The sequence below is a fragment of the Schistocerca gregaria genome, chromosome X (genome assembly GCF_023897955.1).
Source record: "Schistocerca gregaria isolate iqSchGreg1 chromosome X, iqSchGreg1.2, whole genome shotgun sequence".
Taxonomy (NCBI): Eukaryota; Metazoa; Arthropoda; class Insecta; order Orthoptera; family Acrididae; genus Schistocerca; species Schistocerca gregaria.
Genome location: NC_064931.1, coordinates 725,500,648 through 725,525,551, shown reverse-complemented (window position 1 = coordinate 725,525,551; position 24,904 = coordinate 725,500,648). Strand labels below are relative to the sequence as shown.

Sequence of the window (24,904 nt, the reverse complement as noted above, 5' to 3'; positions counted from 1 at the left end):
CAACTACAACTAAAATTGCTATTTCAAATTAATAAAAAGATGTAGGAAAGGCACCTTGAGTTCCTCTCTTTCACTAAAAACTACACAGTGGCATCATTTGAGGTACTTTGTACTGTGCTTATAAATCACAAAAAGTTAGAGAGACACCATGTTTCCTGAGTACGTAAATAATGTTCGATACACGTGATAAAACATCTGAAACAGTTGTATGTTGTTTGTCAACAACAATTCGTTCTGTAATAACATTACACATGAAATCAACAATAGTATTTCTGACTGAAGGAATCTTTATAGAATCCTTTCAAAAGGCAATCCCTCAAATTTAACACAATTTGTTTTCTCATAATCTCTACAAATCTTCTATAATCCAGTACAAAGCTGCCCCAAGGACATAGCAGTACGATAAAAACATTGCTTTTTACAGGAGACAAAGTTTCATCTTACTTTTGAGTCCACTTTTGGAAACACATTTCAGTATCACATAAAGCAATACATATTTATAGGGGGGAGTTGTATGTAAAAATGACATTGTAATTTCTGAAGCAATCTAAGACTTAGGTTTTCACCAAAATCTTCCATACTATTATAATACGGTCGATCTGTGTTAAAGAGGTATAATTTATACTGATAGATGCCTTCAATTGATATACCATTACAATATGTAGGGTCAAATGTGGCAATGGTCACTGTTAAACAGCTGGTAAGTAGTTATAGAAATATTTAAAAATGAGAAACACATTACCGTGGAACTGCAATAGGACGCCGTAAGCACAGGTGTGTTTTTTATTGTCAAATATGTATTAATAAATTTCAGCTTGTCAACAATGATACAACATACAGAGGTCCTTTTAACCCCCGGAAATGTTTCCAATGATGAGACACATTTCAAGATCTCTCAAAGATTTCATGCCTGTTTGATAATCTTAATTACTGTTACTACTGGTTATTTCTTACCTGTTTGTCTAGTTTTCATTAGCAATAAAAAGTCATGGCAATGTTTGTACAATAAATTATTTTGATTTTAGGTTAAAAATGTAATTGCTTCTTGTAATTATACATTTTGTGATAATCTGATCACTTCAAACAACATGTATCTAATAAACTTACCTGTAAGTGATAGTAACAAAACTGGAAGACTGCATATATTTGTGTGAAAGACCTAATTCAGGGAAAGAAAAAGCTTTTCACTATACTGTAACAACAAATATCAAAACTCTGAAATATATATTTACAATCACATATTAAAAGAAACAATTTAACTAATTTACATTACCGAAAATAAGGCAAATTATTATTTTTTTTCACTGCCTTGGGTACAAAAAGTTAATGTCACGAACACTGTTTATGACAATACTGTCACATTACAACATCTCCTTTGTTACCACTCTGATACTTTGTTATAATACATGTTATACATATTCAACACTTCACTGATTCACGTCTTCAGTTACGTTACTCTTCTTTCATAAAAGTTCATCATATCTTGAGATATATTCCAACCAGACATCAATGTTATAACATACAATGCCAGCAACACTGTCAGTGGATAAAGAAGTATATGAGTTCTCTGCAGAATTTGCAAACCTGCAACAGGAAAAGAAGAAGAAAAATTTTGGTGGAGATACAAAAATATGAAACAATTTAAGAAAAGATGTTCCTACAGGTAAGACTATCTGTAGCCACAAAACCCTCAGTTTATAGTCTCCAAGTTACCGACAATCATGAACAGATAATTACAGCACTGATCACAGCAACAATTTCTTACACTTGGCTGGGTAAATATTTTGCACCAAAAATTTCTCTAAATGTTAATACGTGACAACAATTTTACAGTAAGAAAATAAAATAAACCACTGAAGATAGTACAAAAAGTGCTGAAACATGTCTGGGAAAAACGTAACTGAAAAGGTGTCTTGCATAAGGCAGAATTCCTCATCCTATTTTCATATCAAGCATGGATGTAAGAAGAACTGCAACACCAAAAGATGATTAAAACCAACCAGAGTAACATTTGGTTAATTGAGATGCAGCCAAACATTCTTGTCCTCAACTTGTTGAAGGCTAAAGACATCTTTTACACAAGCTCCGTTGACAGAACACAGAATAGTAGTCAAGTGATTACTGGGAACCACTTTCTGCTAAGTATTACTACTACTATGAATCAGATAAAAAGCAAAAAACCAGTATTCCCAATATTTCCAACAATGAGTCTTGCACGTAGAAGCCCAAGGATCCTCAGCTAACTATTAAAAATGAGTCAATGGAAGAAAATCACTTCAAAGGCAAGCAAGTTGGAGCTCGAAAGAAGCAAGATGTGGACCTGCGGCAGAACATCAATGACAGCTGCACATCATGGCAAAGGATGTGGCAAAACTGTATATCCAAATGTAGGAGCAGGTCTTTTGACAAATCACAAAGTCAGGAAATATCTGCACTGTGGCACAAAGACAATGCCAATAAATTTTATGCCCCAGAAGTCAATAGTGACATCTTTTAGAATAATTAGTAAAACACAAATAGAAGTAGCCATTATTTTCTCTGACAAGAATTGCTATTAATATCTATATGTCTGCTGTTACTTAAAAACTAGTGTGTGTGTTGGGGGGGGGGGGGGGGCAGGGGGGGGGGAGGGAGAGAAAGATTTGCTCTATTCTGATCATAGTACTCACTCATTGTGTGGCCCATTTAGACAATGGACAAGTATTTGCTGTTTTGAAAACTGTCTGTCTGTTGCAATTTAAATATACATACTTTATATACCACAAAAATTATACCTTTCATGAAGGCCTACTGCAAGCTTAATGATGCCCTCAGTTGGCAATGTTACAATATATGAAGTTGATAACAATAAGAAACAGAACTGCATTTTTATTTATATTTGAGCTAGTTCTGGACCCTCAAATATTCATTGAGCTTGAGGTTTAGCATTTCTAAAAGTGTCCAAAGATCCACAAATGTTTTTCTAAGGTATTAATTACATTCACAATTTTTTGCTATTAAGATGTTTCGCAGACCAATTATACACTACCCTGTGACAGTGCCTATGGTTGGTTATCCTGGTGCACTTTACTTGCACACATCTTTGTTTCAACATGCCATTTTATTACACTGCTAGTTCAGTTTCTGCCTCCGATAGCACTGTTCACCTACTCAGCCTCACCTCTTACTCACTATGCACCTGAGTCACTATTTGTGTGATCCCCCCACTCTCATATGCACCATTTATTCATTCTTGGCTTAATTTTCCACTTCCCAGGCAAGAATAAGCATGCAAAAGGTTATTACAACATCACCAATCACTAGACCTGAACAACAACAGAAAAGTGGGAAGATATTTCTGATTAAAATGTGTGACCATAAGATGATGAGAAACAACATGAACAGTCAACAGAAAACATTCAGTTCCATGAAGAAGAACATTACTGCCCAAATTCAGAATTATTATAGGCCATGTGCTAGGCACATTTATACTATGGAAGAGAGTGTCAGTGCTAGGAGACACTCAACACTCAAAAACAATACTATAAAGTTACCATGATGGCACAAAGAGCTACATCGCTGTTTCAAATTCAGCCAGCTCCTTGGCAAGAAACAAATGCAGAAGAAACTAAAAATACACATAAGGTCTGTTAACCCTGAAGGATTCACTGAATTCAAAAGAAAGATCTAGCCTATGGAATTTTGAAAAAAATCTAAAAAGGTCCTCCATAAATCCATTTAATGGACCAAAGTTACCTGTTTAGATGTTCATTTACCACGTTGGATTAAAAATGATTATATTTTGAAACTCCTTTACCATAGAAGATCACAATACATTTCCTATTTGTGACCACTGCATGGATGCAGAAGTGACAGACAGAAATGAGTCAAATTCGAAATAAAACATAAATGAACACTTTTGATAGAGAAAAGCCCACTGCACCTAGTGCAGTACCATTAGATTTTATGTTAATTATGCATGAGAATTGGCTGATCCTGGTGGCTGGATTGATAAAGTGCCCTTGGAAAATGGCATATGTGATTTCAGTCTTCAAGAAAAGTCACAGAACAGGTGCATAGAACTAGAGAACTATCTCATTGATGTCAAATTATTTCAAAATAATAGAACATATTTTATTCTCATTTTCACAGCTTTTCTGGAGACTGAAAAACTCTTGTGTAGGAAACAACATGAACTCGGCAAACACCAGTTTTGTGAAACTCAGCTTGCCTCGTTGACTGAAGAGGTACATGGGCTATGTTGTGGAGCTCAAATTACTTCCATGTTTCTTTATTTCAGGAAACCTTCAATTCAGTTCTGTACCATCATCTAGCAGGCAAAATTACATACTTATGGTACACTGTAACAGATATGTGAATGGGAGGTTACTTTCTAATAGCAAGGTGGCAACGTAACAAATCAAAGTAGCATGTGATGTACAAAAAGGATGTTTGATAGAACTGTCATTGTTGGTGATATTTAAACAATATAGCAGAAACACTTCTTGCTATATGAGACTGTTTGCAGATGACACGTATTTGTAAGGAGAGATCATATCATAAGAAAACTGTCACAAAATGCAAGATGATTAGAAGGAAATGAATCCTTGGTGCTGATCCTTAACATACATAAATGCAAAGAAATGCATATTAAGACAGGAAAAGACACAAAAGCTGAGTGGTCTGCATGCCTACTGCTATGCGGAGGACCCAGGTTCAATTTCCGGTAATGGCAAAGATATTCCCTTGGTGAGAGGACTGGTAGGAGGTGCACTTAGCCTCGGGAGACTAACTGAGGAACTACTCAACTGATTAGTAGTGGTTCAAAGGTCAAGAAACCTGGCAATGATTGGGAGAGCAGTGTGTTGACCTCATGCCCCTTAATACCGCATCCAATAACACTATTGGCAGAGGATGACATGGCAGTTGGTTGAGCCAACTGGCCCGTTTAGTTCCCGAATGTAAAACTTTATGTTAGATTACCTAACTTCCTTGTTTCATTTAAAAATCTTGTGCAGGAATGATGATCCTTGGTAAACTTCCAAATTAGCTCAAATTTCTCTAATATATAAGAAACTTAACGTCTCGACTGCAGTAATGAAGCCAACCTTTACCAAGGTTTCAGCCCAAATAATTGAGCCTTCTTCAGAAGATATACCTGAATCTATAATTTGTCTAAGAGGGCATGGTCTAGAAATAAAACTAAAACAGCCTGAATAGGCGCGGTCACATTTTAAAAATGCGGTACTAACCATCATAGGCATTTTGTGCAGTTACATGGGAGGAGGTATTATGTACATTAACTCTCCTTGGAATGTACACACAATAGTAAATATGTCAATCAACAATTATTTTACAGTCTGCTATTGGAGTTAAATCAGCATCTATATGAGGCTTTTCTCTTCACTATATAACTTGATATTTAACCGTTGGTAATTGTTCCCAGTGACTGAGGGCCAGTTGTATAACTGACAAATCTTCAGATCTAAGCTGAAAGGTTTGCACATTAGTTCCTTGCAGTAGTTGAGAACTTTTCTCTGTAATGTATTATTTATTCTCTGATGTTTTGGTGTTTATAAATTTTTTGTGTCTTTTGTTTATAAGTTTTCTTAGCATTAATTTGCGAACTCTGCTGACTTTTTCCAAAAGCCAATAGCTTTGGCTTGCATGGACAAACAGAATCTGATGGATGAATAAATACACACATCAAAAAAAGTTTTGCATCACTCCAGTTCCCAGAACTCCTGAAGATAGACAGTGACTGTGGATATTGTATCACAGACACAGTCCCTTTGACTGTCCAGAGATGTCACTAAACCTGCCCAAAGATGTAAACAACCCTGCATGAGCAGTGCCTATTAGACGGAGGGGGTCCGAAAGCCGATGAGTACAAGGTCATTCCACTAGGAAGTAGTACACGGCTCATGTTGTCTGTAGTTCAACCATGCTTAGACGGTCAATCTCACAGTTCGACTGCATCCGCATTGTTGCTTTGTGCCAGGAAGGGCTCTCAACAAGGGAAGTGTCCAGGCGTCTTGGAGTGAATCAAAGCTATGTTGTTTGGATATGGAGGAGACACAGAGGCAGTACCTGTCGATGACATGTCTTGCTTGGGCTGCGCAAGGGCAACTACTGCCTACGGATTATGGCTAGGAGGAACCCTGAAAGCAACACCATCATGTTGAATAATGCTTTTCGTGCACCCACAGGACGTTGTATTAAGACTCAAACTGTGTGCAATAGGCTGCATGAGTGCAACTTCATTCCCAACATCCATGGCGAGGTCCATCTTTGCAACCACAACATCATGCAGTGCAGTAAAGTTGGGCCCAACAACATGCCAAATGGACCGCACAGGACTCCCATCACGTTCTCTTACCGATGAGTGTCGCATACGCGTTAAACCAGACAATCGTCGGAGACGTGTTTGGAAGCAACCTGATCAGGCTGAACGCATTAGTCACATTATCCAGCGAGTGCAGCAAGGTGGACATACACCACTGGTGGTCATGGAATGCGCCGTAACGGCTGTACAATACGTAAATGCCATCCTTCGACCGGAAGTGCAACCATATCGGAAGCATATTGGTGAGGCATTCGCCTTCATGGACAACAATTCACGCTCCCACATGCACATTTTGTGAATGACTTCCTTCAGGATAACGACGTCGCTCGACTAGAGTGGCCAGCATGTTCTCCAGACATGAACCCTATCGAACATACCTGGTACAGATTGAAAAGGGCTGTTTATGGATAACGTGGCCCACCAACCACTCTGAGGGATCTATGCCAAATCACCATTACGGAATGGCACAATCTGGACCAACAGTATCTTGATGAACTTGTGGATAGTATGCCACGATGAATACAAGCATGCATCAATGTAAGAGGACGTGCTACTCAGTATTAGAGTTACCAGAGTGTATAGAAATCTGGACCACCACCTCTGAAGGTCTCTCTGTATGTGGTACAACATGCAATGTGTGGTTTTCATGAGCAATTAAAAGGGAGGAAGTGATGTTTATGTTGATCTCTATTCCAATTTTCTGTACACGTCCCAGAATTCTCGGTACTGAGGTGATGCAAACCTTTTTTGTGTGTGTGTAATTAAAGAAATGGGCCTTTCCCCCTACTTATACATAACAAATAAAATTGTTTACGATGAGTGTCAATTGTCAATCCCTGGACCCAGGGTAGATATTCTAGAAGGCTTCCTTCTTTCTGAAATAATCTTGTGTATTACAAAATCCCTATATGCAATAGTATGATTTACGAACCACCACTTGTAACTTACCAACTATCCAATTTGTATATGTTGTGAAAAGTATCAGATCTACAACACTCCCTAAGGATATGCCCAAAGCTACCTTTCTATCACACAATATTTCCACATTAAACTACCTATCTGGATGAACAAAGTGATCAGAGTTGCATAAAATAATTGTATGATGAATCTCTGTTAAACCCTAAACAGGAGCTTTTCGGTCTCCAAAATTGTAATCATTCACAAGCATAAAATATGTTCCATAATTATAAGGCAGAGTGAAATCAGCAATATGGACCTGTACTTATATGCTACAGTCTCAAAATAATTCTTGAAATGGAAATGACCTGTGGGTTCAACCACTCCACCCCCCCCCCCTCCCTCCCCCGTCACCCTTTACAGTAAAAAAAAACCACTCGGGAGGGTTTGTCGCTTATCAAGATATGCCAAACTACTGTTAGAAGGGGAGGAAGTTCTTTCGCATACTCTATAAAGAATCATAAGGCTGCCTCATCTGGTACAGCTGCCGTCCTTCAGTTGAGCCATTTTAGCGCATTTAAATCTATCTGTGGAGAACAGAAATGCCGAGGGGAGGGGAGGGGGGGGAGGGGGGGAAGGGGGAACAGTGAATGAAATTTGCCCCTTAATACCTCTTATGTTTCATGACCCCAGTTTTGTGCGATTGACCCTTATTTTCATGACGGAGGATTAATCTTATGAAAACAGCAGCCTTTAATAAAAGAGTGTGTGTCAGAGGCACAATTTATTTACTTTGATTAATAATTGCCCCAGGAAACTCATGAATGGGCAAGCTTATGATTTATCACGAGTACCCAAGCAGAGTAAAATTCATCCATGTAAAAAAACACATGAAGTCAGCAAAATGAATCACTTGTGAGTTCCAAAATGCTACCAGCACTCCAGGTAACATAATGACCGTGTATAGGGCATTAAAAAGGATGAGGTACAATGGTCCTCATAAGCCACACATTTCTATAGTCAACATTAGTTGATGCTTCAGGTGGTGTAACGAGCGAAACAACTGAACAGTGGTTGACTGGTGATTTGCCGTGGTGATTTGATGGAAGGGTTTGAGGTTGGTGAATGCTTGGAGAATGCTACATGCCATCATGTGTAGTGCCAACAGTGAAGTACAAAAAAAGGTCAACTTATGGTATGGCAGTGTTTTTCATGGTTAGGTAGTGGTCCCCTTATTGTTCGTAAGAAAATGCTAAATGCGAAAGGATATGAATATATTTTAAAGCATTGTGTATTGCATACAGTAGAGGAACAGTTTGGTGATGAGAACTCATACTAGAATGACAATGCACCCTGTCATAAAGCAGCGTAAATGAGGTGATGGTTTGTGGACAAAATGTTCCTGAAATGGAAAGCCTGCCCAGAGTTCCAAGTTGAACCCAATGAAACACTTTCGGGAAAGGTATTGAACTTTAACTTCACACCAGAACCTGGGGTAAAAAACCACTACCTCTTCTGGTTTTGGATCTCGAGGAAGAATGGGATGCCATGCCTCTATAGACATTCAGACACCTCATTGAAGGGCTCCCTAGTAGGGTTCAAGCTGTCGAAGATGAAGGTGGACACGCTGGTCTCCTAATAAATATCTGAATAGTTTTTATCAGATAGTGTATCCAAAAATTCCAAGTTAAATCATGTTTTTAAATCAATATTAAACAGTAGGTCCTTCCATAACTCACTGAGTAAGTCAGTTTAAAGACTGGAAAAAAGCAAGGGCATACCAACTACAATAGGGCCATGTGTAGTAGAGCCCTCTGTTGTTTAAAATAACCTTCAGGTTGAGGTCTGTGTTTCCTTTATACTAAAATTACTAAAATGATGGACCATCAAAGAACTAACTTTGACACTGAACTATTCAATACAATTTTTGTTAGAAAAACTGATCAATCACAAATATGTATCTCAACATGTAATTTCAAGAGAGCAAAGACAAAATTTTTGCTAACAAGTAGTTACAATGAATTACTCTACTTTAAAATGTTTCACAGTAAAAGAGACTCTAGTATATAAAAACTGTATACTTGTACCATTAAAATGCTCGTAGCATCTGCATTACAGAGTCATATTTGGGGAAGGAGAGGACCACAAAAACTATGACACGTATCATGAACAACTGGTATTAATAAATAAAATGCATCACTCCAATGTAATGTACACTTATACAAATGATTATAAACAAAAGACCTTTTAATGTACTTTTGTTCCTTAAAAAAAGAACCCCCCCCCCCCTCCACACACACACAGTGATATCCGAATACTTACAACTGTAGCCTAAAAATGTGATATAGATGTAATAGCCAAGGGCGATCAGCCACAGGGTATTTCCAAATAATCTGGCCACGAACCAGGGTTGATACAGAAAAGCTGGAAAGGAAACAACAAGCATTTAAAATACACACACACACACACACACACACACACACACACACATTATATATGTATTCCATCACAGAAATGTTATTAGTAATACATTAGATACAATTTATCAGTGCTTCACAAAAATTTTAAAGATTCAGTGTATGGTGATTAACTACCCTCATTTATTTTCACAATGAAATTCCTGAACATGCAAAAAAGTATCATGGGTCTTCAATTGGAATTAGGTATAATCAAATTGTCACTGACATTCTTAAAAAGTAATTATGCAAACTAATTTCCTCATACTGTGCAACATGTAGATGATTACCTTGATAGATATAGAGAACCTGCAAGTCATATTAGAGATGGACGATCTGTTATGCACATTTGGTTGTGTCTGAAGGTTTTCTACTCTTATTTGCATTAAGACATGACAAAACATCAACAGTTAAAACACAGGAGACATAGTCTACATTAATCACAGATAATATATGTATGAGTCTTCTCCTCAGCTTAGAAATACATGAGTTCAAAGAATGGGCAGTCTTTCCCATGGTAGAAAGTAACTATGTCAGGAACAATGGCCAACAGAAATGTACAGTTCTTTTGTTTTAAAAATCTTCTTTTTCTGCCACCCAGGATTAGGGCTTATGACCTGTTCCGCCTCACAATCTCTTCCTTGCCCTTCACACATCTTCAAGTGTTTAAACTGAGTGTGGTGTTTAGGACCATAACTAACAGCGAGTCTTTCACTATTTGCTGCATCACAATAACAAAGAGACTGACAACTATTAGTGTACAGGACAGTTACCACAGCAACAATCAAACCGAGCATGGTTTGGTAGTGTGTTCTTTTCGGTTCATAGTTTCCATTTCAGAAACAGCAGCAGACAATGCTTGTGAACAGTAATGTAAATGTTGTGATTCAATTTTATTGCGCATTTTGTTGCTCTGTGTAGCATGCTTAACACAGAAGGTACACAGAAGAGTGACAAGGTTATTTTGTGTAGTTAGCATTTTGTTGCTCTGTGTAGCATGGTAAGAGTGAAGGTATGTAGAAAAGTGACAAGGTTATTTTGTGACTGCAAAGGGAAATGCTGCACATTAATAGACAGCGTATGAGCTTATCTGGTACGAAACACACAGCTGTTGCTACTGCAGCCATACTGAACACTTGGGTCTGGTGAACCAGGATCATCCCTTTCCATGCTCAGAAATTCTCCTGCTGGAATCAATTTGTTATTTTGATCCAGTTACAGAGTTAACTTGTTCATTACAGGTTCTAAGCATCTCTTACGTGATTTTATTCTAACCCAAACTTTTTTTATTACCCTGAGGGAAAACGCAGGATGGAAATTAAAGATATGGCGACAGATCACTACCAAATAGAGGACATGCCGAGCAATGAACAAGCATATTACAAACTGCCAACAGCAGTCCCAAGTGATTAACAGAGAACGAGCAGTGCCTGCAGCCCACAGTGGTTTGTTACACACTATACATTTGTCTTGGTGAAATAGAAAGTGGATGGACACCTGCACTTTGTTGCTCTTGCCCAAAGCAGGCAGCTTGATTTTTTTTAAAGAGACTGCAGTGTGCAAATGGGAGAAATGTGATAAGAACCCAAATGGTTAACTGATTTGGTGCATGCAATGTTTTTGTACGATACATGCCATACCAATGACAAAAATGTGGAAACACTGAGGGAAGTGGCTCCAAGTCTGAATCAAACAGGTATTAATATATTTCATATATTTAAGAATCATGAAAGAAGGCTGTATATGAGGAAGACAGCTGGAGACACCAGAAGGTTTCAGCCTGATTATATAATGGTACGACAGAAATTTAGAAACTAGGTCTTAAATTCTCAGGGCTAGATGTGGACTCTGATCACGACTTAATGGTTATGAACTGTAGATTAAACTGAAGAAACTGCAAAACGGTAAGGAGGTGGGATCTGGATGAAATGAATGAACTAGAGGTTGTTGAGAGTTTTAGATGGAGCATTACGGAATGTTTGACAAGAAAAAGGGAAAGGAATACAGCAGAAGAAGAATGGGTGGCTCAGAGATGAAATAGTGAAGGCAGCAGAGGATAAAACAAGTAAAAAGATTAGGGCTAATATAAATCCTTGGGTAACACAAGAGATATTGAATTTAATCAAAGAAATGAGAAAACATAAAAATGCAGCAAGTGAAAAGGAATACAAACATATCAAAAATGAGATTGACAGGAAGTGCAAAATGGCTAAGCAGGAATGGCTAGAGGACAAATGTAAGGATGTAATTTAAGCATGCTTTCACTAGGGGGTAAGATAGATGAATCTAAAGGAAACTTACAGAGACCTTTGGAGAAGAGAGATCATCCTGTACGAATATCAAGAACTCAGATGGAAAACCAATCCTAAACAGGAAAGGAGGAAGGTTGAAGGAGTACACACAGGATCTATACAAGGGTGATATACTTTAGGGCAATATTATGGAAATGGAAGAGGATGTAGACGAGGATAAGATGGAAGATATGATACAGCATGAAGAATTTGACAGAACACTGAAAGGCCTAAGTCAAAACAAGGCCCTGGGAGTAGACAACATTCCATTAGAATTTCTGGAAGCCTTGGGAGAGCCAACCATGGCAAAACTCTTCCATCTGGAGTAAAATGTATGAGGCAAGTGAAATACCCTCCGACTTCATGAAGAATATTATAATTTCAATTCCAAAGAAAGCAGGTGCTGACAAGTGTGAAAATTACCACACTATCAGTTTAATAAGTCATAGGTGCAAAATACTAACAAATTCTTTACAGACAAATGGAAAAATTGGTAGAAGTTGACCTTGGGGAAGATCAGTTTGGACTCTGTATAAATGTAGGAACAAGCGAGGCAATACTGACCCTATGATTTATCTTAGAATACACACATCAAAAAAAGGATTCCATCACCTTGGTTCCAAGATTTCTTGAACCTGTACAGAAAACAGGAATACAGATGACCATAAACATTATTTCTGCCCTTTTTGTTGCTCATGAAAACCACACATTGCATGATGTACCACCATACAGCGAGACCTTCAGAGCTGGTGGTCCAGATTGCTGTACACACCGACATCTGTAATACCCAGTAGCATGTCCTCTTACAATGGTGCATGCCTGTATTTGTCATGGTGTGCTATCCACAAGTTCATCAAGGCACTTTTGGTCCACATTATCCCATTCCTGGATGGCAATTCAGCGTAGATCACACAGTGTGGCTGGTAGGTCACGTTGTCCATAAACAGCCCTTTTCAATCTATCCCAGGCATGTTCAATAGGGTTCATGTCTGGAGAACATGCTGCACACTATAGTCAACCAGCGTCGTAAGTCAACCCCACATAATGTCACCCCAAAACAGCAGGGAACCTCCACCTTGCTGCACTCGCTGGTCAGTGTGTCTAAGGCATTCATCCTGATCAGGTTGCCTCCAAACACGTCTGACGATTGTCTGGTTGAAGGCATACGCGACACTCATTAGTGAAGAGAACATCATGCCAATCCTGAGAGGTCCATTCAGCATGTTGTTGGGCCCATCTGTACCATGCTGCATGGTGTCGTGGTTGCAAAGATGGACCTCGCCATGGACGTCGAGAGTGAAGTTTCACATCATGCAGCATATTTCGCACTGTTTGTCATAACACGATGTCCTGTGTCTGCACGAAAAGCATTATTTCACATGATATTGCTTTCGGGGTTACTCCGAGCCATAAGCTGTAGGTAGTGGTCATCCACTGCAGCAGCAGCCTTTGAGCAGCCTGAGCAAGACATGTCATCGACAGTTCCTTTCTCTCTGTATCTCCTACATATCGGAACAACATTGCTTTGGTTCACTCGGAGATGCCTGGACACTGCCCTCGTTGAGGGCCCTTCCTGGCACAAAGTAACAGTGCGGACACGATCGAACCGCAGGACTGACCGTCTAAGCATGGTTGAACTACAGACAACATGAGTCGTGTACCTCCTTCCTGATGGAATGACTGGAACTGATCGGCTGTCGGACCCTCTCAGTCTAATAGGCACTGCTCATGCATTGTTGTTTACATCTTTGAGCAGGTTTAGTGGCATCTCTGAACAGTCAAAGGGACTGTGCCTGTGATACAATATCCACAGTCAACATCTAACTTCAGGAGTTCTGGGAACCAGGGTGATAAACTTTTTTGATGTGTGTATAAGGAAAGGCAAACCAACGTTAATAGCATTTGTTGACATATAATAGCATTTGTTGACATAGAGAAAGCCGACAATGTTGACTGGAATACTCTCTTTCAAAATCTGAATGTGGCAGGGATATAATACAGGGAGCAAAAGGCTATTTACAATTGGTAAAGAAACCAAATGGCAGATACAAGAGTCAATGTGCATGAAAGAAAAGCGGTGGTTGTGAAGGGAGTGAGACAGGGTTTTAGCCTATCACCAATGTCATTCAATCTGAATATTAAGCAAGCAGTAAAGAAAAGAAAAGAAAAATTTGGAGTAGGAATTAAAATCCAGGGAGAAGAAATAAAAACCTTGACTTTGCTGATGACACTGTAATTCTGTGAGGCAGCGAAGGACTTGGAAGAGCAGTTGAATGTAATGGACAGTGTCTTGAAAGGAGAATATGAAATGAACATCAACAAAAGCAAAACAAGGATAATGGAATGTAGTCGAATTAAGTTAGGTGATGCTGAAGGAATTGGATCAGGAAGTGAGACACTTAAAGTAGTAAAGGAGTTTTGCTATTTGGAAAGCAAAATAACTGATGACGGTCAAAGCAAAGAGGATAAAAAATGTAGACTGACAATGGCAAGGAAAGCATTTATAAAGAAGAGAAATTTGTTATCATCGAGTATAGATTTAAGTGTCAGGAAGTCTTTTCTGAAGCTATTTGTATGGAGTGTGGCCTCGCATAGAAGTGAAGCATGGATGATAAATAGTTTAGACAGGAAGAGAATAGAAGTTTTTGAAATGTGGCACTACAGAAGAATGCTGAAGATTAGATGGGTAGATCACATAACTAATGAGTAGGTACTGAATAGAACTGGGGAGAAGAGGAATTTTGGCACAACTTGACTAGAAGAAGGGATCGGTTGGTAGGACATGTTCTTTCTGATGCATCAAAGGATCACCAATTCAGTGTTAGAAGGATGTGTGGAGGGTAAAAATCGTAGAGGGAGACCAGGAGATGAATACACTAAGCAGATTTAAAAGGATGTAGGTTGCAGTACTTACTTGGGGATGAAGATGCTTGCACAGGATAGAGTAGCATGGAGAGCTGCATTAAACCAGTCTTTGGACTGAAGACAACAGCAGCAACAATAACAACAACAACAAATTTATAAACAGATGCATACTGGTACTTGTAATTGTATACTGTAAAATGAGTATTGTTGTGCAAAACATAGTTCAATTACTATTATAATACGCTTGTGTGAACTTAGAGCTAACGGTTTTATTCTTAGATATCTACCTTTTGACTAGGTGGTTAATGGTACAAAAACTGGAGCTAGTAAAGATTTACAGTTCAATGAGTTTGTGTAATATTTCAAATTGTTTACAAGAAATATGAAAACAACTAAGAAAACCGTGTTCACATGACCATACTTCCTTCCAAAGATTTTTATTAATATGGTATGATCACATTCTTTGTTTTCTCAAAGGAAGTGCAACTAAAAGCAACAATTAGTCATCATCAGAATGACTGCTTATATTTACTGCACAGCAACTGACTCACTCACAACAAGTACCATTCAATACTGAATCGCTTAGCCTTGCCTATGAGCTGATTCACCATTTCACCATAGCCAATGGCATGCACACACACACACACACACACACACACACACACACACACACACACACACACACACACACACAGAGAGAGAGAGAGAGAGAGAGAGAGAGAGAGAGAGAGAGAGAGAGAGAGAGAGAGAGAGAGAGTCCCTCCCTCCCCCCCCCCCCCCCCTCTGTTCATTAGATAAATAAGACTTTATTTTAAATAATGAGCATTGTACACTCCCATCCCATCTGGAAAGAAATAATGCCAATGTACAAGTGGGAATGATACATAAAAATGAAAAGATGGGAGAAGAAAAACTGAAAAATAAAAGTAATACACATGGGCTTCTCAGAATGTGAGATAGAAAATGGCTGAAAGGAACGGAAGGAAAGGGAAGAGAAAATACAAAGAAAATAAAGCTGCAGAAAACAGTTGAGAGAAACCCAATTTAAGTTACAACTATATACACGAAAAGAAGTAAAAATGTGTTGGATGAAGGGATAGTGGAAAAGGTAAACTATAGCCTATCAAATTGTATTCCAGAAAATTTCCAACAATTCTGAGGGTTTACTGGTGGTCTAATGAATGTACACTGATGTGCAAAACCGATGGACGAAAGAAACTTCCGCCTGATGTGCCACTGCTACATAACACAGTTCGATGAAATTTGGACTATACATTGAAAGAACTGCTACAGTATAGTACAGAAAGTAACTGAAAGAAATAAGGAATGAGATGAACAGATGTGACACTTTTATTCAAAGACAATAATTAAACTAAAGCCTCAATGATTCATGATGATCCCCTGGGCATCACAACAATTGGATATGGTTTTTAATAGGGTGTGTGATATCACAATGGCAACAATATTCGTAAGGAGCTCTTGTGATAGGACATCCCATTCCTCCACCAGTACAGTTTACAACTGCTGGATGATCATCAGTGCATGTGGACATGCTCCAAAATGTCTTTCCCAACAAGTGCTCCATGAGACTTAATTCGGGGTGGGGAAGACTGGCAGACCAGTCTGTTTGCTGAATATCCACTCATTCATACAGCTCCTCCAGTATGATATGGTCATGTATTGTCACCCTTAAAAATAAATCACAGTCAAATAGTAGAATGCAACCCCTTTGAAGATATATGCAGAGAAGGAGTACAGTGTCAAAATAACACTGGCCAGTGAGGGTGCTGCATTCACAGACTAGGATGTTGGTACACCTATGCAACATTATGCCTCCCTACACCACAACATCTGAACCACCAGAACGATCCTGTTTGACAATGTTGGATGTACCCTCATGTGGCGAGGGGCGGGAACATGTAATACACCCCGGAACACTGCCGAAGTGATTCGGAAAGATCTTTGATAAGTGGCAATGTTTACATTGCACATTTTCGTATTTTGAAAATATAAATATGAATTCCACTAAATACAGCTACGTAGCTTCTGAAACACTGAAATCCAGATTGCAAAGTGCTTTGTCTGCCAATCATAGCTCTTGTCATTTGACCTCGCCAGCCAATGACAGCAGATATTCAGGCTATAGGACATGTGATGTAGTCAGTCAATAGCAACATCACTGTTAAGTAGTGCAAATACACAACTAGGAAAAGTTAATGGTTTAAATTAATACACATAGAGTACAGCTACAAGAAACACCACACAAATATGTCAGTCAAATTTTAAACAATGGAATAAATGGCTGGTCTTCAGAGTCCAAAATTTTTCTATGTGGTTGACCTTCAAAGTGTTTGATAAGGGTGGTTTGAGAAATTCATCTCACATCTTGCATAAATGGAAATTTACTTTGAAAGTAATGCTTCTAAAATCACCATTCACAATATTTTTCTGCGACCTGTTAAGGGCCCCACACATGCAGCGATCCGTTGAATGTGATACTGCCTATAATCAGTTGCTCGCCTTGAAACCCTAGACAAGAGATTTGCCAAGAAATTTCAATCAGTATTACAAACGTATCTGTGTCAAGAAGTTCTGCTACATTTACTGGCAGTTGCAGCTGATTTAGGTATCTTCAGGAAAACTTGCAAAACAATTTTAAAAAATGAGAATCATAATTTATTAAATTTGTTTTGAATTCTTTCCTTAGGAACTGTAAGGTACTTTGCGGAATATATTACATTTTTCACTGATGTCAAATGGGGTGAGTACTTCGCTCCAGTATGCTAATGCAATTCATTTTATGTTTATTAGTTCTCAATTTCTTTTTATTCATTATTCTTATAATTTAATTGAAAATATTTAGACAATTTACTTGATAAGTCCATAGAGATGTTGTCAATAGCAGCACTGCTGATTACCATAACTCTTATTATAAATTGTGTTGTAACAGCGAGCAGAACGGTCGAGGGGTTGAAGTGACGGAAGACGCAGCGGGACCAGCGGAGCGGCCCGCGAACAACAACACAAAGAGAGAGGACAGACACGACCAACAAAGGACAGAACGAACAACAACAAGATCGAAACAATGGAGTCACAAGAAAACCTAACAACCATGTCCACTCGTACACAGAACAAGAAAGTAAATAAGCTGTCTAATGTGAGGCGATATGTCCAGGGACATATGCAAGGTTAGATTGGCTGGCTGAGCGAGAGGCAGGCGCTTAAGTAATCTATCAGGGGTGCCGCTATTGGTCGCTGGAACCACATGTTCCACTGTGGCACCCTCACACTAAATGCAGGCCAGGAGGCGTGTGCCTCCTCAGCTTATGACGCGATGGTGCAGAGACCTTTAGGGGTCTTCGACGTCCAAGACGTCTGGCGGTTACTCAAATTCCACAGTGCGTGGTACCAGAAATTGTACGGAGTAGAGTTAGTTTATACAAAATGACAAGGGATTTGAGTGTGACTGTATAATAGAGTCACCCTGAACATTTAAATTAAAGTGTTCTCTTAACATTACAGTAGGCACTTACTGTCATTTCATTTAGAAGTTAGAAACTGTAAATGATGCGTATAATTATTTCATAAATAACTCAAAATCATAAGAGGGAGCCCACTGTATCATGACTACAAATGTCCCATCAATTTTAATCATTGCAAAATCAGAGGGTGTATTTTGTTTTACTTCTTAATATAATTGGAAACTCTGGTTTCCACTTCAGTTCTCAGAGAAGTTTGTGGTCTCTGGATAAATTTAAATTCTAACATAAATTTCTTACTCAATGTGGGCAAAGCAAAACGAAACAAAACTGCACATTCATGCTTAACAAATAGAGAAATGAATTGTTGCCACATTGCCACACACCTCTGCTAACCAGCCAGGCAGCCATATTGCATGCACAAAGTGCGACCAGCGCTCAGTGGCCGATTTCTGTGATTTACACACACACACACACACACACACACACACACACACACACACACTCACTCACTCACTCACTCACTATGAAGTGATTCGACACACATCTGACAGATCAATGATCTGTCGGTCGCATGTGGAGTCATTTAGAAATGTAAACAGCTGTGACGGTATACTCATCAACAGCATTTTATTGTTAAAAAGAATACTTAGTCTTCATCCTAAGGCCATAGACAAATGTTGCTGCCAGCAGACACTTCTGTATGCACTGTGTTTTTGTAAATGGTGCATTCTCATACATGTTTTATCACTGAAGTAGTGGGCTAAAGTAAAATTCTTTGTTAGCGTACTGGTATCGTTCAATTCTTACCATTCAAAATTACAAAAAATTTAACTGCAACCTAAAACAATGAAAATCTCCCACGTTTTTCCTGGATGAAAAAAATTCCCGAGTGTTTCTCTGTTGTTCTGGAGTGTATACACCCTGTTGTTGTGACAGTGTACTCATTTGCCATTTGTGTCTTTTCAGGGGTGCATTCGACCTGACCTAATTCATTTTTTATAGATGACAACGTGCAGCTGCACAGAACTGCACAGGGGGAGCAGCCCTAGGAATGCGAGGATATTCAATAAATGGACTGACCTGCCTGTTCCCCCAACTTAAATCCTTTTGAGCACATGTGGGATACACTGGGGAGATGTATTGCAGCATGACAACATGTACTAAAGGCCATCCAGCTGTTGTCAACCATACTGGTGGACGGCTAGAATGTGCTATGACAAGAACTCATTACGAACCTCGTGGTCAGCACAGGAGCTCGTTGCAGAGCACGCACTGCTATCCATGGTGATATGTGCAGCAGCACTTCCACAGGACATTCAAAACAAAGTAAAATGTCACTTGGATTGATGAGTTACAATACATATTGTTACATGTTGAGTTCAATATATGATTGTCAATAGCTAACAGTATGTGATGCATTCTATTTGTCAACAGAGCAATACTTGAACAGATAGAGAAATCTCTACATTATTTACAGAAGAGGAAATGGGACCCCTGATTAATGCACCATCATCTTTCAGTGGAAAATGATACAAGAAATTTCTGGTCAATCAGGTGCATCTATTTATTTGCCTAGAGCACACCACAGGGATTCATACATTCAGGGGGATAACATAGCATCCAAAATCTTACAACATGTGTGTAAAGAATCATGTCTATAACATGAAGGTTCTTGGGTGGCCCTTCAGGTCACATGACTTAATCCTACAGAGAACATCCGAGATGCTGTCACATTGGACCCATCTCTGGTTTAGCACTGAATGCAATAATTGTTAATGTGAAAGTGGAGCATAACCACTACTTACATTACAAATACAGATTGCAGACTCATCACTCATGTAGAAAGAATGATGCTCAGGGCATTTCTGCAATCATTTATGGTGATCGTCTATATCAATTTAACAAAAAAAGCAAAGCAAAGCAAAGCAAAGGAATAGTATGCAGTGGTGCTCAGGATCAACACCCAGTCAGTTATGAAGGAAGTGACCAAACATCGAATGCTTCTTTACTGATAGTCTAATTTGATTATCAGCCTAGTATTTCAGTCTTGTGTGGCCATGAAGACAAATTCACTGTCTTAAAAAAAACACATACTGATGGGTATTGATTTATCATTACAGTATTTAGTATACCTATTGTTTCAGTGTATATTTGAGAGACAAACTAGATCATTTGATGTCATAAAAATACACAGCATACTGTCTGAACAGAAATAAACTTCATTAAGCTACTGGTTAGAGCTGATGTAGCATCCCATATCTTCATTTGTATTCTGAAGGTCACCATGTAGTTAGTGATATGGCAACATAGTGTATCAGCATTAATACCCCTTCCTATTTCATTCATCATGGAAGGAACACAGGAAGAACAACAGCTACTATGCTTTTTTATATAACTGATTTTTTAAATCAAGATGTACAGTTCTCACATTGCCTTGAAGTGTCTGTTCGTAGTATTTTAAAAGCAAGTCTTCATGGCAAACTATTGTGTGCAAGTTTTCCTGCATTTTACAGCAATTTATTGATCACGGGTAAGTAACTCCTGTTTATAGAACTGTGTCACCTGCATGGATCATAGATATCAACTGAAATTACTGAGCAGGTAATTCATCCATAACAAAAGTACAAAGGTTCTACCTCACAACCCTGAGATACACCACACACTACTTTTGTTTCTGTTGATGTTTCCCAATGATGTAATGAGTTCCATTTGCTAAGAAGTCTTCAACAAAATACATGCTTCGATATTCAATTTTGACTTATGTGCCTTTTTAGTGCGAGGATATTCACTGATTTTCCACTGGGAACTCTGAATTTTCGTCTTACAGTCGTACACATAGACCCAAGTTTCATCTCCAGTTACAAGTTTGCACATGAACTTCATATCTGAATGAAGACGATCCTTCATCTCCACACAAGCTGACACACGATTTTCCTCCTGTTGGTCACTCTAAAGTCTGGAACAAATTTTGCACACATATTGTGTGCACATTTTTGGTTGAAATCCTTTGCATGGACCCATACAAGATGCTCAATTCTTTGGTAAAATCTTGAATAGTTATTTGACTATTTGAATGAATAATTCTTCCACTTTTTGCTCATTTTCTTCTGTTTTTGAGGTTAATAGATGTCCCAAATGTTTTTAGTCTTCTACTGGCTCATTTCCTCTTTTAAGTCGCTCATATCACTTGTAAACAGACTTCAGAGTTAGAAAAATATCACCACACACCAATTTCCATATTTCATGAGTTTCTTTTTTCTGCAACGTGAAACAGAATTTAATGTTCATTGGTTGTTCGAAATCCACGATGTGAGACAGATGAACAAAATGCAACCTCACTCTAGAGTCTCTGGACACTCCCTGTCTCAGTGGATCAGACTATTGCAAAAAATACACCAAATGTATGTAATGTCAGCGTGGTTGCTGCTAAAAAAAAAAAATCATTTACTGTATTTTTTATCACACTTCATAAATCTATCTAGCAATAGAACTGGCCCTCTGATAACTTCGTTAGTATTTTTACTTGATGTTGAATGGAATAAATATTTACATTAAATTCAGTGTTGCAACACGTTTTTAAATAATTGGAAATCAAAATTGTTCCAGTGTACTTTTTAATTACAAAAATGAATGGCTATATGAGACTACTGTTGCAACAGCTGATACCTATGTCTGAGTTCCACATCATGTAAATCCTTGACATCAAAGGTCATTAGTCTACCACAGGGAAACAAAAGTATTGCATTAGGTTTTAATGATTGTGCATTTGTTTTGTGCACAATCCAGATTAAATTACAATAACTTGAGTTTTCTTTACATAGAGGATAAAAATCACTAAGAAGAGTGCTTGTCTGAATTTGTTAAATGAATGTTGTGTTTTAAAACCAAAACTGGTGAAAGGGGTCCAAAACCAAACACTTTAGCTGCCACTGGTGAAAAATTACAAAAAGTGTTATCTGTTTACAAATACATTTGTAGGTATCACTGACTTGTTATTTAGCCTTTTAGAGTAATAGGCTGATTACTTTATGTTACTATACAATGTTTAGTTACCGCCAAAGATAGTGAGCTGATATACTAATATGTTTGAGGATTAATTAGAAATACAGAAGGTCCACTACAATTTTAGTGGTGTTTTGACATTGGTCAATAGCCCTCAATTGATGCTGCACTGTGACAAAAGGCGGGGTTGACACTGACAAATGGCGCCCACATGCTCAAGTCTGCTACCAGCAAAACACATACACTGCTATGTGCGATGTGCGATGGTGTGCTGCCTGAAGCACCCTGAGCGAGATTTCCTAGTTTTCAGTACACTCCATTAGCTATCACTACTGCTAGTGGAATTCCTATCTACAGAATGTTGCATTTTGCCTTGAGCTGATATTATAGCATGGGGGAGGGGATTTCAAACTACATGCCTAAATGTGGGTTACTTGCATGTTTAACAAGGGTGCCATGGAATCTGCACATGATAGTGCAGTTTTGCCATGTCAAGGTCAGTGTTGGATGCATACTGTGCTGCTAATTTCCCTTCATATTTTTTTTCTGGAGACTGGAATTTTTACAGCAGAGGACTTTGTTGTTAATCCTATTGTATCAACTTGCTGGAGTGACACAGGAAGCTGTACAGTGCACTAGCAAGCACTGTTGTTCACTGTGATTAGTTACTTGATTCTGTGCCAACTTTCTGAATTGATATTTTTAGATCAAAACCAAATGATGTTGCTAACACAGATGGTTGTTTTGCCGTGAATGGTGTTTTCAATTTGATGTAACTGTGCATTACATTTAGATCTTGTACGTTGCTTTCTTCAAGAGAGACAAAATTGGCAACATTGCTGACAGAAGTGTTTCCCAGAAAACTAAGACAAATACAGCAGGATGATCAAGCAGACCAGCTTTGCCGTATTTCTTGCACGATACCTCTCTCTTACATGTCGCTGTAAAGTGACCAATCTACTCATAAAGACACTTCAGGTTCGATATGTATGACCTGACGTTTGAGCTGGTGAAGAAGCCTGTCTTATATTCTCAGAAGGAATAAATATTAGGGTTTAACATCCAATCGAGAATGTAGTTACTAGAGTCTGAGAACAAGCTCAAAATACACACAGACAGAGCAGCAAATCATCATATATCATCTTCAAAGAACTTTCTCACACTTAATGGATTATGGGAAACCTATATCAGCATGAAAGGATAGAGATTCAAATATCACCCCTCCTGAATGTGAGTGTCCAGTATCTTAATTATTATGCTACCTTGCTCAGTGCAACCTCTTACAGCTAAGTCAAACAGAGGGAGGGCTGCTTGCATAGACAGTATGCACTGTTGTCCACTGTTGTTGGCCTTGGTCAAACAGGGGACTGACAGGCCGCAGCGATCCAGTTGCTGTGTGGCATTAATTTTGAATGGCTCATCTGATTTGCTGTAAACGTACGTCATATTTGTGATGAAACTAATTATGGCTTTTATTTGCATTCCCTCTGAGGAAGAGAAGAAAATGGTTATATTATGAGAATTTCACTAACTCTAGCTGTGCACTCTTAACCACCTAGTCCAAAGACAGAAAAGGAAAATAGTCTGCTATCTGAGAATTTTATTACAAAATACTCCAGAATGTTGTTGTATTATTATGATTTATAAGCTGAATAGGAATAATTACAATACACAATGTTGTTCGCTGTGGTAAGTATCATGCAAAAATACGTTTTCATAACGTGCCAGTTGCTCGCTGCCGGCAAGAGCAGTCTAGCACATTGTCTTTTGTTGGACTGTGTTGATGCCACGGTGTGCAAAAAGGAATCGCAGTGGGCTGTGGGCACTGTTTCTCACCTGTTTGACCAGGCCGTTAGAGTAAGGAATGCTGATCATCATAAAAAAGGGCACCATCTTTAGAAGTAGGCAGTCGCTCGTCCTATGAACACAGTGCAGTGTGGCATCGGCAAAAGCTGAATGGACTCAGTGTCAACAGTTTCATCACACTGGCATCGACTGTCGCAGCTGCCGGCACCCTGGCCTGCTGATGCAGTGTGCCATGTAGAGAGGTGAGTCACCATTCTCAGCTTTCTCATGGCAAACAAGATGAGGGAGGGGGGAGAGGGAGCAAGATCTAATGAACATGATCTCTCAGGTGAAATTTGAGGAAAGTACAAATTTAATTTATAAGGGGGTTTCTAGACCTAAGAAAATAACTAAGACAGAGGAAGTAAAGAAAAAAATTTCCTTGTGGGTAATTCAGCAAGCTACTATAATGGAGAGATTATAGCAGCATCAATGGGAAAACGAGAGCCTGAAAACTGAACAAAAGAAAAAGAGCACACCTTGTAATTCCAGTCTAGCGGCTAGACAGACCGATGCAGCACATGAACAAGCAAATGTAACCAATAAAATTAATGTCATAATAAAGAAACAGTGCAATACTGTTTTCATAAAGTCTCATACAAATGAGAATTCAAAAGTTGTACAGCAGAACTGCTATTGTCAATCCAAAAAAGGGGAAAATATTCATAAAGTCGATGTGTTAGACAAAAAATACAGTTATCGTGCAAACAATTTCAGAAGATGATACTGCAAAACTAACTA

The 24,904-nt window shown here is 38.6% G+C and overlaps 1 protein-coding gene across 2 annotated transcripts in view; it reads right to left on the bottom strand.

The window, feature by feature from the left end:
• Positions 1-1,205: 1,205 nt before the first annotated feature.
• Positions 1,206-24,904, bottom strand: part of LOC126297501 (protein unc-50 homolog A) — a 107,234-nt gene continuing 83,535 nt past the window's right edge. The window contains exons 6-7 of one of the 2 annotated variants that reach the window (XM_049988386.1): positions 9,545-9,646; positions 1,206-1,584 (exon numbers count right to left, since the gene is read on the bottom strand). In XM_049988386.1, coding sequence (XP_049844343.1) covers positions 1,448-1,584; positions 9,545-9,646 — 239 coding nt within the window. In that variant the 3' untranslated portion in view covers positions 1,206-1,447. The remainder of the gene's footprint in view (positions 1,585-9,544; positions 9,647-24,904) is intronic. The other variant, XM_049988387.1, reaches the window with a different exon arrangement.